The sequence below is a fragment of the Phascolarctos cinereus genome, unplaced genomic scaffold (assembly GCF_003287225.1).
Source record: "Phascolarctos cinereus isolate Bilbo 61053 unplaced genomic scaffold, phaCin_HiC Scaffold_2;HRSCAF=192, whole genome shotgun sequence".
Lineage (NCBI taxonomy): Eukaryota > Metazoa > Chordata > Mammalia > Diprotodontia > Phascolarctidae > Phascolarctos > Phascolarctos cinereus.
In genome coordinates this window covers 214,314,010-214,330,507 of record NW_027555625.1, presented here as the reverse complement: position 1 = coordinate 214,330,507, position 16,498 = coordinate 214,314,010, and the positions used below count along the sequence as shown (strand labels likewise).

The 16,498-nt window shown below is 35.2% G+C and overlaps 1 protein-coding gene across 4 annotated transcripts in view; it reads left to right on the top strand.

Moving 5' to 3' along the window:
* SPAST (spastin) overlaps positions 1 to 16,498 on the top strand; it is a 93,331-nt gene that overhangs the window by 51,013 nt on the left and 25,820 nt on the right. For all 4 annotated transcript variants that reach the window (XM_020972367.2, XM_020972366.2, XM_020972365.2 and 1 more), the window contains 4 exons: positions 7,815 to 8,002; positions 8,949 to 9,082; positions 9,348 to 9,441; positions 14,713 to 14,787. In XM_020972367.2, the coding sequence (XP_020828026.1) occupies positions 7,815 to 8,002; positions 8,949 to 9,082; positions 9,348 to 9,441; positions 14,713 to 14,787 (491 nt within the window). The remainder of the gene's footprint in view (positions 1 to 7,814; positions 8,003 to 8,948; positions 9,083 to 9,347; positions 9,442 to 14,712; positions 14,788 to 16,498) is intronic.

Below are 16,498 nucleotides of genomic sequence, written 5' to 3'. Positions count from 1 at the left end.
TTGATCCCCTTGGTGCTGTGGCCAGCAGAAATTACCTTTCCTTTCTGATCAGCTGCTGCTATTTGGTGCTCCACAGGGTTATTACTCCAGTAATTTTCATCATTAAGAGGAAGATGCTTTGTTGTTCCAGGTTATTCTTTGTCATTTGACTCTATCATGAGAAGAATGAATCTCAAATATGACCAATCACCTCTTTGGCTTTGATTATCTTACTAATTATAATATTCTGAATTGTAATTAGATATAAAGATATCAGTCAACAAATTTAGTACCTACCATCTATAAAGTACTTTGTTGGAGGAAATGCAAGATATAGATATGATAAAATACCTGCCCTCAAGGAGCTCAGATAGCTATAATATGCAGTATTGCCTGACCAGTGTATTCTGGGGTTTCAATACAAAGTGCTGTGTGCTCGCAGGGGTGAAGGCTTCCTGGAGGAGGCGGCGTTTGGATTAGGTTTTAAAACATGGTTAAGAGTTTTTCACTTGAGGAAGATATGAAGGAAGAACATTCTAGATAGAGAGGACAAAGGTATGAAGTTATGAATGAGCACACAGTGCATTTGGCGTGGGATGGGAGATGTGCGAGGAATGTTGGGTGGTTTCAGTTGGTTAGCTCTTTTTTGTTAACATGTTGCAGTTTATTTAGAACCACCATGTAGCAGCAATCCATTGGTTGTACTTTGGGTAACTTGCAGCTTTTATTCTTTGGAGATTGTGATATTCTATAACTCAGTCACATGGCATCATCAGAGCAACATTGTTTGTAAAGGGGCTTTTATTTCAGAGAAAAGTTTAAAGGCATTAATAGCACTATGCTGTTTCCTAAATTCAATCCAGCCTACTGTCCTTCTCCTGTTTGATTCTGGGCCTTAGTCTCATTTTATCGTCAGTCTCTGTCCAAAAATGCATTTAAATAGGTTATTCGTCCAACTGTATATCATAGTCTGGGTAATAGGAAATCTTCATACACTTGATTTTTCAGGTAGCCAGTAACCATTTATTAAGTGCATACTATGTGCCAAGCACTGTGATTAGGACTGGAAATAACAAAGAAAGGAAAACAGTTTCTGCCCTTAGGAGCTCTATTGGGCTCTTTATTCTAATGGGAAGACAACATTAAATAACTGTACAAAATATATAGAGAGATGGAAGTTAATCAGAGAGAAGCCATTGGCAGCTGGCAGGAATATGAAAAAACCATCAAAAGGTGGACTTTAAGCTGCATCTTCAAGGAAACCAGGGAAGCTAGTAGTAGAAGTGAGGAGAACATCTTAGGCAAAGGACAGAAAGGGGAATATGAAGGAAAGTTAAGTGGACTTCTTCTGAGTGATTATGGTTTTCACCTAGAAGGCTCTATATTGTACTAGGAAAATGCAGTTAACACAGTTCATCCACAAACAGAACCATCTGAAAGACTTCACCATCTAGACCAGGATGTCTTAACCTTCTTTGCATTTTAGGCATCTTTGGCAATCTGATGAAGCCTATTGACCCCTTGTCAGAATGTTAAATGTATAAAACAAAATACTTAAGATTACAGAGGAAACCAGTTTTCAGTCATCAAAATACTAAAAAATAAATTCCCTGATCCTATGTTAAGAACTCCTTATCTATAGGGAATCCTTCCATTTGTACTCCTTTTTTAGGGTATCCTTGATGGCAAATAGCTTTAGCAGACAACTATCCTCAAGTTTTATGCTTTCTCTGATGTTAGTAGATCATCAGACAAAGATAATTGTTTTAAATTATTAATGAAATCTGTGTGATTTTGTTATATACATGGGAAACATCTTGTTGGAGGCTTTAGCCTTTTATATCAAAATTCCAAGTCTCTATATATGTATACATGTACATGTGTGTGTGTGTGTGTGTGTGTGTGTATGTTCTAATTCTAAGTCAGCAAATGCTTTTATATGGTCAGAAATGGCAAGCATATATGAGACATGCATTTGGCTGTCTCATATAACTGCCTTTCTCATGGTACCATTTTTATTTCCTCTGCGAATCACATTGAGGACACAGTGGCTTTATTGTCATTGATGGAGAAAATCATTTGTTGCAGAAATTTGTGCAAATATTTTTCTTACGGTCATTGCCCTCTTCCACGGTTATTTTTTTAAATCCAAAAGTGGACACCTTTATATTGAAGTTGGTGAGTATTAAAGTATATATTAATTTCATGGGGAATAGAGTCTTATCCAGTGCTCTGTAAAATTTTCCTTTGTCATATCTTCAGCATAATGTTAGTTCATAAACTATAGGTATTTTCAGGGTAGTCTTGCAAATGTGAAATGACCAGGTTTCCCAAGAAAGGTATTTTTATTGTCTTTGTATATAGTAAAGCCAGTTCTGCCATTACTTTTTTTTTTTTGTTTTTCAAAAAAGAGGCTGTGATCTATCTTTACATTTAATTATAGCAGCCTTCTGATTTTGTTGATTGGAACAGTACCAATATTGTTGTATAATTCATTTCCCTTAGTAAAAGAAGAATATGTTTGCTCATTGGTCATTGGAGAAGGGTGTTACAGTCAGAGTATCTATAACTAAGTTATATTTATAAAATTTCTAGAAACTGACTCTTGGCCCCTCACTTCTCCCTTTGTCACGTCACTACAAAAGCAGAGGAAGCAGAGGTAACCAACCTGGACAGAAAGGCTCATAAGCTGGCCATTAAAAAAAATAATTAATTTTGTTTTTTCAAATAACAAAAGTCTATTTTCTCTATCTCCCGCTTCCTACCCTTCCCCACTGGGAAAAAAAAAAGAAAAGAAAAAAACAAAACCCTCATAACAAATACACATAGTCAAGCAAAAAAAAAATCCCATGTTGGTTGTTTCTAAAAAATACATGTCTCATTTTGAGCTCTGAATCCATTACCTCTCTGTCAGGAGGTAGATAGCATGCTTTGTCAGGGGTCCTCTGGAATCTTATTAGTCATTACATTGATCAGAGGTCTTAAGTTTTTCAAAGTTATTTGGCTTTACAGTCTTATTATTTGTTGTAATTGTATAAATTTTTCTCCTGGTTTTGTTCACCTTACTCTGCCACAGTTCATACCAGCTTTCCCAGGTTTCTCTGAAACTATCCCTTACATAATTTCTTTTGTCACAATAGTATTTCATTATATTCACATACCAAAATTTTTATGGTATTTTTTGGTCTTTGTTTTTTTAAATTAATTTTTTCATGCTGAAATCCACTTCCTTTCCCCACCCACCCCAGTTGAGAAAGCAAGAAAAATAAAGCCCATATTAAAAACATGCATAGATAAATAAAACAAATTCCCACCTTGGCCATGTCCAAAAAAATATGTCTTAATCATTCTGATGCTATTACCTCTCTGTCAGGAGGTAGGTAGCACATTTCATCATGATCGTTGTCATTATATTAATCAGTATCACTAAGTCTTTCAAAGTTTGACTTTAGAATATTATTGTTATATAATTTGTGTCCTGGTTTTTCTCACTTCACTCTGCATCAGTTCATACAAGTCTTCCCATGTTTCTTTTAAATCATCCACTTCATCATTTCTTATAGTACAATAATATTCTATAACATTCACAAGCCTAAATTTGTTATCATTCCCCAAGTGATGGGCATCCTCTTAATTTCAAGTTCTTTGCCAAGCTGCTATAAATTTTCATACATATGAATTCTTTTTTTTGTACATATGAGTCCCTTTCTCTTTTCGATGTCTTTGGGAGTGTAGTTCTAGTAGTGGTATTGCTAGATCAAATGTATAAGTTTAGTAAATTTTTGCACATAGTTCCAAATTGCTTTCCAGCATAGTTGGACCAGTTCTAACCAGTAATGCACTAATGTTAGGCTGATCATTTTGTAATAATCCGTTTTGTGTGTTGCTATGGCCAAAGAACTTAGCAGCTGGCCAACCTACTGGAGATAAGCTTTTCTCTACTTATCTAGGCTAGTCTTCAGAAACACAGTTTGTTGATAAGACCATAACTGAAACTTTTCCAGAATGGTAGAAGTTCCTAGCGTGTGATCTTTACTGGCTGAGCCTTAGAGAAACCATGATCACTTCTGCACCATGATGATACCTTGGGAGGATAAGGAGCTTCCCCAAAGTCACACATATAATAAATGTCAGACACAGGTGCTGAACTACATCCTCTTATTGCAGAACCTGGGTTATTTCTACTGTACCAGGGGCTAGGGCTTAGTCTCACACTGAAATTTATAGGCTTACGGATTCATTTAACAGGTATTTACAAAGTACTTACTATGTGTTGAGGTTCTATACTAGACACTATTGACACTCTTCTAGATAGTTAAATGTCAGAGTTATGGAGATGAACCATCTGAAAATCTCACAATTCTGTTTATTAAGTGCCTGCTATGTGTTAAGGCACCATGCAGGAGTGTGAGGATACAAAGGCATAAAATGGAATAGCCTTATCCCTCAAGCAGCTTACATTGTCCTGGAGATGACAAAACATATAAATAAATATGTGAACTTAAAGTAATACAGAGTAATTTTAAGAGGGAGACTACAATGATAACTGGGAAAATCAGAAAAGGCCACTATGTAGAAGAACTAGAAAGCCACAGATGAAAACTTCAGTGTAGTAGAAAATAAACCAGACTACAGTTACCAGTCATGACCCAGAAAACAGCTTGGAGCATTGTGTGCTACTTTGGTTCAGTAAAAGAGTAGTAAGATGCTAAATGATGTCAGAAAGTGTACTGAAATTAAAATAAAACATTAAGTTTAAATAAAACCATTTGTGCCTCTGCATTTGGTACGCTGCACGCTGTTGTGATTGTCATCAAGAAAAATACAGCAAAATCAGAAAGGATTCAGAAAAGGTTCATTAAAGTACAAACCTGGAGTCAGGAAGTACTGAGTTTAAATCCAGCCCCAGATACTTACTACCTATGTGATGCTAGGCAAGCCGCTTAACTTTGTTTGCTTCAATTTCCTCATCTGTAGAATGAGCTAGAGAAGAAAATGGCAAACTGCTCTAGTACCTTTGCCACGAAAACCCCAAGTGGGTCACAAAGAGTCAGACACACGCAACTGAAATGACTCCACAAAAGGGATCAAAGGGACAGCAAGGCTTCAATGTGAGAACAGAATAAAACAATTAGAATTTTCCAGCCATGTAAAGATAAAAACTGAGAGAAGATGTAATCAAATTTTCTTGAATCATGAAAGATGTGGTTTGGTTAAACCTAGATTTGTTTACCAAGAATTTGTTTACCCCGAGTGCTATGAGTAAGGAATAGTACTTGAAAGGGGTTTTTTTGTTTTTGTTTTAACATTAAAGGAATTATTATTGTAGTTGGTATAATATGTTACATTTTGGGTAAAGTGCCAAGTAATAGAAGATTAATTATTGGGCCTGGAGTCAGAAAGACCTAGGATAAAATCCTACTACTGATGCTTAATATTGTTGTGTGACTGTGGGTGAATACTTCTCTTTGTGTTTAAGGCAATTCCCCAAGAATAAGTCATAGTTGAGTTGTGATTTATGGTGTTGGTGGAAATGTTCACATTGAGAATTACCTACTGAAAGGAAATCACAGATTCTTTGTGTATTGCATATTATTGTACTTTACATGAGGTCAATGCTCTTAACAGATTATGTGGATAGAAAATTTTCAAAAGTTCAACAAGAGTTTAAATAAATTATTGATTGACATCCATGGCAGGTGGTTGGGGACATTTGGGTTATGCCTCAGGAGTTTGTCTGGGAAGACATCTGTACTCTTGTGCAAAACTTCCTCTTACTGCCAGTTAATGAATGAATACTGGTCCCAGTGGACTGTTACTCTCCACAGTATGACACTTTGTTTGCCCAGGAAATGAAAACTGGATAAGGGCTAGTCATAAATTGCCTCTCAATTGCCTCTGATTACCCATAAGTAAAAATTATTTGCATAATATGATTGAAAGCCTCCCACTTATGTTCTCTCATAATGCTGAACTATTGATAATAGAACTAAGCTCTTGGGGAGGAATAGGGTTGGGTAAGTGGGTTACATTTCTAAACCCATAATAATTGTTCTGGGGATTATCTGCTTCTTTTTTTTCCTGAATATTAGGCACAGATTATTCTTTTTTCTTAACGTTATTTTTTTGAGTTCCATTTTCTTTCCTTTCCTCCATTCCCTCCCTTACCCATCAAGAAGGCAAGTAATATAATACTCATTATACATGTGAAGTCATGCAAAACATTTTCATATTCTCCATGTTGAAAAACAAAAAAAAGTTCTCAAAACATACTTCAATCTGCACTTAGAGTTCACCAGTTCTCTCTGCAGGTGGATAGCATTTTCATCATAAGTCCTTTGAATAGATCACGGTCTTGATCAGAGTAGCTAAGTTTTTCACAGTTGATCATTGTTTCAGTATTGTTATTATGTATGATGTTCTGCTGGTTCTGCTCACTTTGCTTTGTATCAGCTCATATAAGTCTTCTCAGGTTTTTCTGAACCCGTCCCATTCAGCACTTCTTGTAGCACCATGTATTGCAGTCATATGCCTCGTCTTATTCCGCCATTCTAACTATTGATGAGCGTCCCCTCAGTTTCCAATTCTTTGCCACAAAAAAAGAGCTGATAAAAATATGTGTGTGTGTGTGTGTGTGTGTGTGTGTGTGTGTGTGTGTGTGTGTGTCCTTTCCCTTTTTCTTTGGTCTCTTTGGGAATATAGACCTGGTAGTGGTATTGCTTAGTCTAAGAGTGTACATAGTTTTACAGCGCTTTCAACATCGTTCCCAATTGTTCTCCAGAATGGTTAGACCAGTTCACAACTCCACAGTGCATTAGTGTCCCAATTTTTCCACATACCCTTCATGTAATTTTTCTTTTCTGTCAGGTTAGTCAATCTGATAGATGTGAAGTGGTATCTCAGGAGTGTTTTAATTTGTATTTCTTTAATTATTAGTGATTTAGAGCACTTTTTCATGTGATTGTGATAGCTTTGATTTCATCATCTGAAAACTGCCCGTTTATGTCCATTTATCAATTGGGGAATCATTGAGCATAGATTATTAACAATAATTTTGAATATGTATAAATATATACACATATGTGTGTATATATAATATATCTACATATATGCACATATATGTAGATATATATTTAAGTCCTCTCAAGCTATTTAATGCCAGGAGAGTTTAAACTTATAATCCTATTCAGTAGGCATACTAGTTGCCCTACTGGGTAATTTAAAGCTCCACCTTTAATTTTGAGTGTTAGGTTATATTAGGAAAATGTTATTTTGAAATCATGGATTTTAAGGATATTCTGCAGTTAAATTGACATGGGTCTTTTAAAATGTATTGTTTCTAACCTGTAATTTTAATAAAAGCACAGTTTATATTAATCATTGGTTTTGATCTTAAATACTTGCCTTATTTATAATGCTTTGAATGCTTTGTAATATTTTGAAAATTCATATATACCTGTGCATAAAGGGGCACAGTTGTAAAACCATATATAATATGTAATAACGCTTGAAATTTTAGAACTCATTTAGTTCAGTACCACTTTTATCCTCAATGGCATTCTAAAACAGCTATCTTAAGCACTTTGTTTCATAGATTTTTGGGGGTAGCTTTGATCATTTTGAGTAGAGAAAATATTTTGTATGATTATAGTTTTGATTTTAAATATTAGACTGACTAGTAAATATGTTGCAATATTCTAGTATTAACTGTTATAGAATTACCTGTTATGGTTTTGATTTTAAATATTAGACTGACTAGTAAATATGTTACAGTATTCTAGTATTAGCTGTTATAGAATTACCTGTTATAAAATGTTTTCATTTTTTTCTTTTAGAAAGTGGAGCTGTTCCCAAAAGAAAGGACCCATTAACACACACTAGTAATTCACTTCCTCGATCAAAAACCATTGCCAAAACCGCATCCACAGGTCTTTCAGGTCACCACAGAGCACCTAGTTGTAGTGGGCTATCCATGCTCTCTTCAGCTAGACAGGGAACTGTCCCTGCAACTACATCTCATAAGGTACTCTTAAATTGTAACCTAACTTGTTCTGCTGTCACAAGTGGAAACTTAGAAATGGTTGTACTTCATTTTTTGTACCTATGTGCTTTCCTTAACTGAATAGTTATGTTCCTAAAAAGTAAAATTGCAAGCTGTGTTTCTGAAAATAGATTTCACTTAAAGTGCAGTTGGGAACATACTATTTTTTTTTTAATTTTTGCTAGGCAGTGGGGTTAAATGACTTGCCCAGGGTCACACAGCTAGTAAGTGTTACGTGTCTGAAGCCAGATTTGAATTCAGGTCCTCCTGAATCCAGGGCTGGTGCTCTATCCACTGTGCCACCTAGCTGCCCCGGGAACATACTATTAAATGGACTCCTAATCCTGACTCCTTCAGTGCCTGTTTTGTCTTCATATGTTGCATTTACTTGCATAGCATTCCATTTTCATTTGAAATCCTCATTTTCCTGTCATTGAAAACTATTTGTGAATCTTAGCATTTTAAAAACTTGGTGTAATGTTTTTTATAGATCTAATCTAGACTATTGTACAACTTTATGTTTGAAATGCTGATTTCAAAAGGATATTTTTAATATTCAGCAATTAAATTCTTTTGGACAAAGTCTACCCCAGACCTACCTTGTAATAAATATTTTCATAGTGAAAATATGTTTAGCCAGTTCTGCTGGGATTAAATTAAGTATAGTGAATTTCAGATTTGAAATACTTAGATGAAAAGCTATGCATCTGTTGGATACAGGATCTGATTTTGAAATCAGCCAATGCTGTGGGCAAAAATAAATTTTAACTGATAGAATTATAAAAAAAAATTACTTTCTAACTGAGCATATGCTTAATTTTTATTTCATAGTTTAAAAAGCTGTCTGAAACCTTAAAAATAACTTGTTGGAAGAGAGTACAAATGTTAGATTGTATTTGTTTCACTATTAAAAACCTTATTTTTTAAGGGCACTCCCAAAATTAATAGGACAAATAAGCCTTCAACCCCTATGACTGCTGCTCGAAAAAAGAAAGACTTGAAGAATTTTAGGAATGTGGACAGTAATCTTGCTAATCTTATTATGAATGAAATTGTTGACAAGTAAGTTATATTACTGAATTTTCTTCTAAAATTCTTACTCTGTGGCTAATATGTGTTCTGAGTGAATAAAGTACATTGTTTACATACTTTTTACATTTTTTAATTTTCATGATAGTTTTCACTTAATAAAGATAATTCTTGCTATAGTTAAATATTTAAACATGAAAATTACTAAATGCCTAATAAATTATAAATTATTTTACTTCAGTTTGGATATAACTGAATAGATTCCCATCATGGGATTAATATTCTTTTTCTTTGCCAGTGGAACAGCTGTCAAATTTGATGATATAGCTGGACAAGAGTTAGCAAAGCAAGCATTACAAGAAATTGTTATTCTTCCTTCCCTTAGACCTGAGGTAAGGAAATCATTAACATTTTCCTGTAACATCATGCATCATGGCATCTGTAGAGACAGTAAGCAAATGCCACTATGTCAGTACAGTTATATTCACATGCTATGCACTCTTATGACAATAGAAGTAATGAAAACATGGAAGAAAATGGTAAGACAGACAAGGGAATGGAAATCACAATGCTATGTATTAGTACAATATGATAACTAGTTATATAGGGGAGGAAACAGTATTTGCCATTGTTCAGTCATTTAAAAATTTGTTATGTGATTATAGAATCATAGGTTCCGAGCTGAAAGGGACTTTAGAGGGAACTTAATAGAATGTTCCTGAGCAATTACTGCATTGATAAAGTAAATCAAAGTAACCAGAATTAGAAATACAAAAGGGAACTTCTTTGAAATTTGACCTCAGTAGTGCTTAGGAATTACTCTCCAAAGGCATTGAGTTCACCAGAGTGAAGAAAGGGACAGTAAATGGCGGGGAGACATCTGAATTCCCAATACATTTCTTAATTGCCTTGTGGAAATTAACAGTTTGCTGACTGGGGCTCTTTATATATTTAGTGCAACATTTAGTGTTGTTTTGGATTTGAACGCTTAATAAAGCAAGATTTGCAATTTATATATTTGTTTCTATTTCATGAGCACTACCAAAAAAGCTTCAAAGATTATTTCTAGCTCTTTAAAACAAAAGTATAAACATTATTCTTGTCAAATAAAAACCCTTGGGAACCCTTTCTTGTTAATTAAATCTTTATACTATTTTGAGGAAACTTGATAGGACTGATCAAGGAGACAGTTATTTTTATTTAGAGTTAAAATTATGGCTATTTCATTTGTCTTATTTTTGTATACTTCTTATGGAGGGTGAGATCTTACTTCTTTGAGAGGCAGCAGAAGAGCCCTACGTTTTGAGTCAGAGAACCTAGGTTCAAATTACCTCTCTCTCTCTCTCTGTCACTTAGTATGGGAAAGTCATCTCATCGTCTTTGTCCTCAGTGTCCTCATCTGTGTGTAAAATGAGCAGTTTAAATAAGAGAACTTCTAGATCTCTTCTGACTATAGATCATATAATCCTGCCTCAAATTGTAGCCAAAATATATGGATTATCAATTTCACTAACTTCTGTCAGCAATTATATGAGAGAATCAAACATGCAAAGACCAAGACAACACTCACTGAAGTGTTGAGTATTCATTAAATGTGGTTTTTAATACTTGCTAGGTTTTATCTTTTTTTTGTGAGAAATATTTCTTGAACTGTAATGGAATCATGGAGAAAAGTGATTCTGTCGTTATTCAGATTTCCAGAAACATACCTGATGGAAATGGCATAATTAAACTCTTCTGTGACCTTTATACTAGGCATATTCCCAGAGCAGTAACCGTGAGCAAGCTAAGTTAGAATAAAAGAACATGCTAGTGTTGTGACAATTATGTTTACCTTATTGTAGAATTATGGGGTAACAGAATAGGGGGGTCCAAGCAATCTGATTGATTTCAAAGTAATGGACGATAGTCAGATATTATTTGTTTGTAGATTGAAGCCTCATTCAGAGGCTTCTAGTGAATGTTCAAAAGAACACTAGGGTATCCAGGACTGTGTGGTATTTCCCACCATCTCAGAATGTCTTCTTTCCAAACAACTTTACTCAAATGTTTCCAAAGGAGAATGTACTCTGCCCTGTCTAGTATTTGGCTATAGACATTGGCATGGCGGACATGAGGTTTATGGGAAAGGGTGCTGGGACTGGAAGCAAATAAGTGGATGCTCATGTGGCACACTGCTAGTTCTCTGATCCCAGGCAGTGTCACTAAGTCCTTCTTTTACTTTAGCTTCTTCATCTGTAAAATGACAACTGTAATACTTGTACTGTTGTGAGAAAGTGTTTTGTAAACTGTAAAATTGTAAATAGCTATCATTACTTTACTACATTGTGGGATTTGAATGGTTTTGCTGATGGTTCTCCTCTAATTGATGTTACTACTGATTTGTCAATAGTATATGAAGTCCCACTGTTACAGTTACGTATCTTGACAGTTACATATTTTGAGTAAGCGATTTCGTCTTCATGGATCTTCTGTTAAAAATACAAATAGGCTTGGGAGGGATGGAATGGAATGGAAAAGCATCTATTAATCACTTACTGTATGCCAAGTGACAGCACTTGATAAACTCTGGGGGTACAAATAGAAAATTTAGGTGCTCCCTTCTTTCAAGGAGATCATATTCTAATTAGGGGAGAAAATTGAGATGCTCCCTTCTTTCAAGGAGATCATGTTCTAATTAGGGGAGACACACATAAATTTTCATGGCAGATAGAAAGGCCAGGTAGTGTGTAAGCAGGGAAATTAGCTAGAGGTGGCTACCTCTTGCTCTTACTGGTGAAGTCTCATATCTGGTCTTTTTCTGTCTTGTCTCTTCTCTCTTTCATTTATTTAGTGTGGTCCTCCTATATTAATCTTCATAAAGCTCCTAGCGTGTTATTCTTCTGCCCAAGAACTTTAGTAAAGCCTAAATCTCATGAGTCAAGTCTTTTTTGCAGTACTCATCTTTCTTGACCTCTTTGTAGCTTGTGGTACTATGGACCACTCTTTCCGCCTGAACTCCATTTTATCCTTTGGTCTTCATAACACTGTTGTATCTTGTTTCTCATCCTACCTGTCTGACTCTTCCTTTCGAGTTTCTTTTCTAGTACCGTTATCTATGATCTGTCTCCTAAGCATAGGTACCCCAAAACTATTCTATGCCTTCTCTTCTTTCTCTGTACTTTCTTGGTAAGCTCATAAGGATACAGTTATCTTTGGAGATAACTCCCAATGTTCTCCCTCAAATAATGTTACTACTCAGCAGAGTAAAACTATTTTGTGACTTTATATGAGACATGTTCCAGAGAAGTAGCAATGTGCCAACCAAGTTGTAATAAAATAACAGATATAATTTGTTTTATCAGAAATATGTTCACATTATTCTAGAATTATGGAGTAACAGATTATTTATGTAATAAAATTTATTTCAAAGTAATGGATGATACTCAGACTTTATTTGTTTCTAAATCTATAGAAGTTGTTGCTTTAATCTTTTCTCGTGCAGTCATTGACAGACTATCTTATCTTTTTCCTTTTTGGAGTCTGGATATCTCCCCCATGTATTCCACAGATATATCAATTTAACTTGACTAAAATGGAACTTATTAACTTTTTCCTTACACCAGTTCTCTCTTTCTAATGTCTCTGTTTCTATTAAAGGAACCAACATCGTTCCATTTATCCAGGTTCAGATCAACAGATTCTTGATCCCACACTCCTGTATCTAGTCCCTTGCCAGGTCTTCTTGATTCTGTCTCCATAGCCACTTTTGCACCTCCTTTCTTCACATGACCAGTATACATGTTCATGCCTACATTGTGTCTTGACTGAACTATTAATTTTCTAAATAATAATAAATAATCTTCCTGCTTCTGGCCTCTCCGTTCTTTAGTCCATCCTCCACACAAAGTCATCTTCCTACAGTACAAGTTTGACTATGCAACTCTCCTGCTCAAGAAGCTTGAGTGACTTAATATTGTTCTTAGGATAAAATGCAAGCTCTTTGGCATTAAAAGCTTTTCATAGTCTTGTCTCAAACTTTCTTTCAAATTTATTTCATATTAGTCTCCATTGTATACCATGTAGTTGAGTCAAACCAACCTATTTAGTATTCCCCATCTGTGACATTCTACCTCTTTGAAAGCAGGGACTATTTAATTTTTGTCCTGTTCCTAGCACCTTGTTGGTGCCTTTCAGGTGGCAGGAATATAAGATACATTTGTTGAGTTGAATTGAATGTAGCCATACACACATACAGTCAATCAAAACTTCAACCAAACAGCTCATCCCTAAAACATTTAACTTCACCACCTCATTCTGTTCCCTGTACCTAGAAAGCTTTTCCCTTTGCCATTCCTGCTAATTTATATACTTATGTTAAAGATTATCTCTTCATTGAAGCTTTTCTATATTCTTTCAGCCCTTAGAAAGGTTTCCTGTATGAGTGATTATAATTAATTATAGCTAAGATCTATATAGTCCTTTACAGTTTGCAAAGTTCTGTACATATGTTATTTCATGTATTATTGATTTATCTCCTAGGGTTGTTGCAAGGATTAAATAAGATTAATAAATTTGTAAAGCACTTAGCACAGTGCCTGACACATAGTAGGTGTTATATGAATGTTAGCTGTTGTTGTTATGTCCTCAAAATAATATTGTGAGGTTGGTGCTATTATTATCTTCATTTTGTAGATGAGGAAACTGAGTCTTAGAGAAGTGACTTGCCCTGGGTCTCACAACTAGTAAATATTTAAATTCAAATTCAGGTCTTCTGACTCCAAGTCCAGTGTTCTATTCATTATCCTCTATATCTTTTTATATATACTTCTCTAACAGTAGTAATCATTTCCCACCTTAATAATTATTTGTTTATTTTTCTTTCTAATTTATTTTTCTTTCTGCCACTTGGTAATCTCCTTGCAGATGGAAAATCTCACACTCATTTTTAATCTCCCATAGTGTGTAGCCCTCAAGGACATTACAGTTTAATTGGGAATATAAGCAACTTAAAATATAGTATAAATGTATTATTATAAAAAAACTTAAATAGTGTTATAAGAGGTAAAATTAATAATTGAATGCATTAAAAATAGAAGTAAATGCCATAATGCACTGTGCTATTGGATTTCAAATGAATGGTTCGAACTTTTTAAGTGCTATTGAAATTTTGAAGCAGGACAAGATCATTGTGGATGTCTCCCTGGAGGAGTTAGGGTTTGGGATGATAGGGCTTGGAAAGAAGGAAGGGGGTGAAGATGGTAGAGGCACGAATGGATTTGTACAATTAACTTGCAAATAAATTTGCAATTCTAGTCAATGATATTCTAATGTGAGTCAATATCTCCTAGTTGTCTTTTGTGTAATTTGTATGTATCTATGTCTGTACTTAGAAAATTTGCTTTACTTTAGCCTAGTTAATTCTTCTGCCATATTCACCTTCAGTAAAGAAACAATGAAACCGATTGCTCTTTCTAATTATTCTTTGTGCTAACATCTGCCTGGGTTTCAAATTCTGATGTTGTCTGTCTTATGTCTGAATGAAAATAATTAGGAAATGTTTATCCTTGTTTTGTAAAGTTATCTTTTCTATTTCATTAATAACCATTTCCCCAGATTTAGTGATATTCATCTACCTGTAGAACAAAGTTTTGAACTAAAATATGTTCTTGTATTGTTAAAAGTTATTCACAGGGCTTAGAGCTCCAGCTCGAGGATTGTTGCTGTTTGGCCCACCTGGAAATGGAAAAACTATGCTGGTAAGAAATGCTTGTTATGTGTTGGAATCTTCTATATTTGAGAAATATAGAAATATATTCTAGAAATCATTTTTCTTTCCTAGATAGTTTCTCTGATTTTTCTTTATAAAAGATTTATCACTATCCAGAAACTTTAGTAATGTTGAAGTAGATAGCTGTAAAATAATGTTAGTACTGGACAGGCTTTGTGGGGTAATGGAAAAAGGACTAGACTATGAGTTAGACTACATCCTATTCCTTCTTTAGTGGTATGATCATTGGCAAATCACTTTAATGTCCTGTGCCTAAACTAGCTCATAATAACCTTATGAGATTCATAAGGCAAATATTATTGTCCTGATTTAACTGATAAGAAAGTTTTTACATTCCTCAGAGAACTGTATAAATGAGTTGGGGAATCAATAGTAAATATTTTTCTTAATACTTGCATGCTGTGTAGTATTCGATAGTTTTTCCTTAATTGTAACTGAGTACAGTTATCCCTTCCACATCTTGACTTTCCTGAGCGTGGTTTCGGTATATCAAGGGTCGGCATATCAACAGGCAGTCACAGTGTCACGAGACTTAAATGAAAACCAGGTTTATTACAAGAGAAATGACTATGCATGTGGAAGCCAAAGAGTTTGCAATCCTTACAGAATTTTGCATGTTGATTACAGTACCACAAAAGGAGGAGAAAACAGGAAGGGGCATGGCATGGGAGGGGAAAGGTGCAGTAACCCCTCCTGAAAAGGAGGAGCTAGGTGATGGCAAAAGCCTCATTTCTTTTCCCTTGGGAACAGCTAGATTACAAAGATAGGAGTGTCTGCTTATCTGCAAAGGACCCCAGCTACATAAGTATTTTCCTCAGTCTGGTACAGGCTGTCTAACACCTGCCTTGCCTCCCAAGGACACACAGTGAATCCGGTTTGGGGTGCAGACAGCAAATTATGTCAGCCTTGGGGGAGGGGTGGGGGATGGGGAGGACTTCATCCATGACACACTGCATGCTCTGGGTCCAGTGTTTCTGGAAAATATTACAACTCAAAAAGACAAGTTCAGAGGACCCCTTAACAGCCCTTAACAAATCCATAAGAAATTAAATGGGAATTTTTGGGGAGTTTTGTGGAAGCCATAGATGACACGTGAAGGCCAGCTGACAACACAGAACCTATGACCAAATACTTAACCCAAATTTTACAATAAAGTACTATAAAAACCACAGAAAAGAAAAAATTCAGACATCTTCTCTGGTATGAAAGGAGAGCTAAAAAAATTTTACACAGATTTTCCAGATTGCAGGGGCTTCACACCCCTAACCCCCATGATGTGGAAGGGATAACTGTAGCTTTCTTTTTGATGTGTGTTTTTTCTGCTTCCCATCTTTTCTATTAAAGACCTCACAAACAAATTTACGTAATGGCTAACATGCAATCTGCTCAGTATGCATTTTGGGACAGCTGGAAGGAGTAATGGAATAATTTTCATTTTATTCAGGCTTTATATAAAAGCATACAATAAGCAACATGTCAGAGTGGCCAGAAGACTGGCCTTGGACTTTAGGAGTCCTGGATTAAAGTTCTGCCTCTAAAACATACAAGTATGGGAAGTCACTTTATTGCTTGGTCACTCCAGGCAACTCTGTAAGCATGGTCAGTCTGCCTCTGTGGAGAGAATATTCAAGTTTTAAGTTCTCCATACCAATGACATCACATCTGGACCAAATAACAAT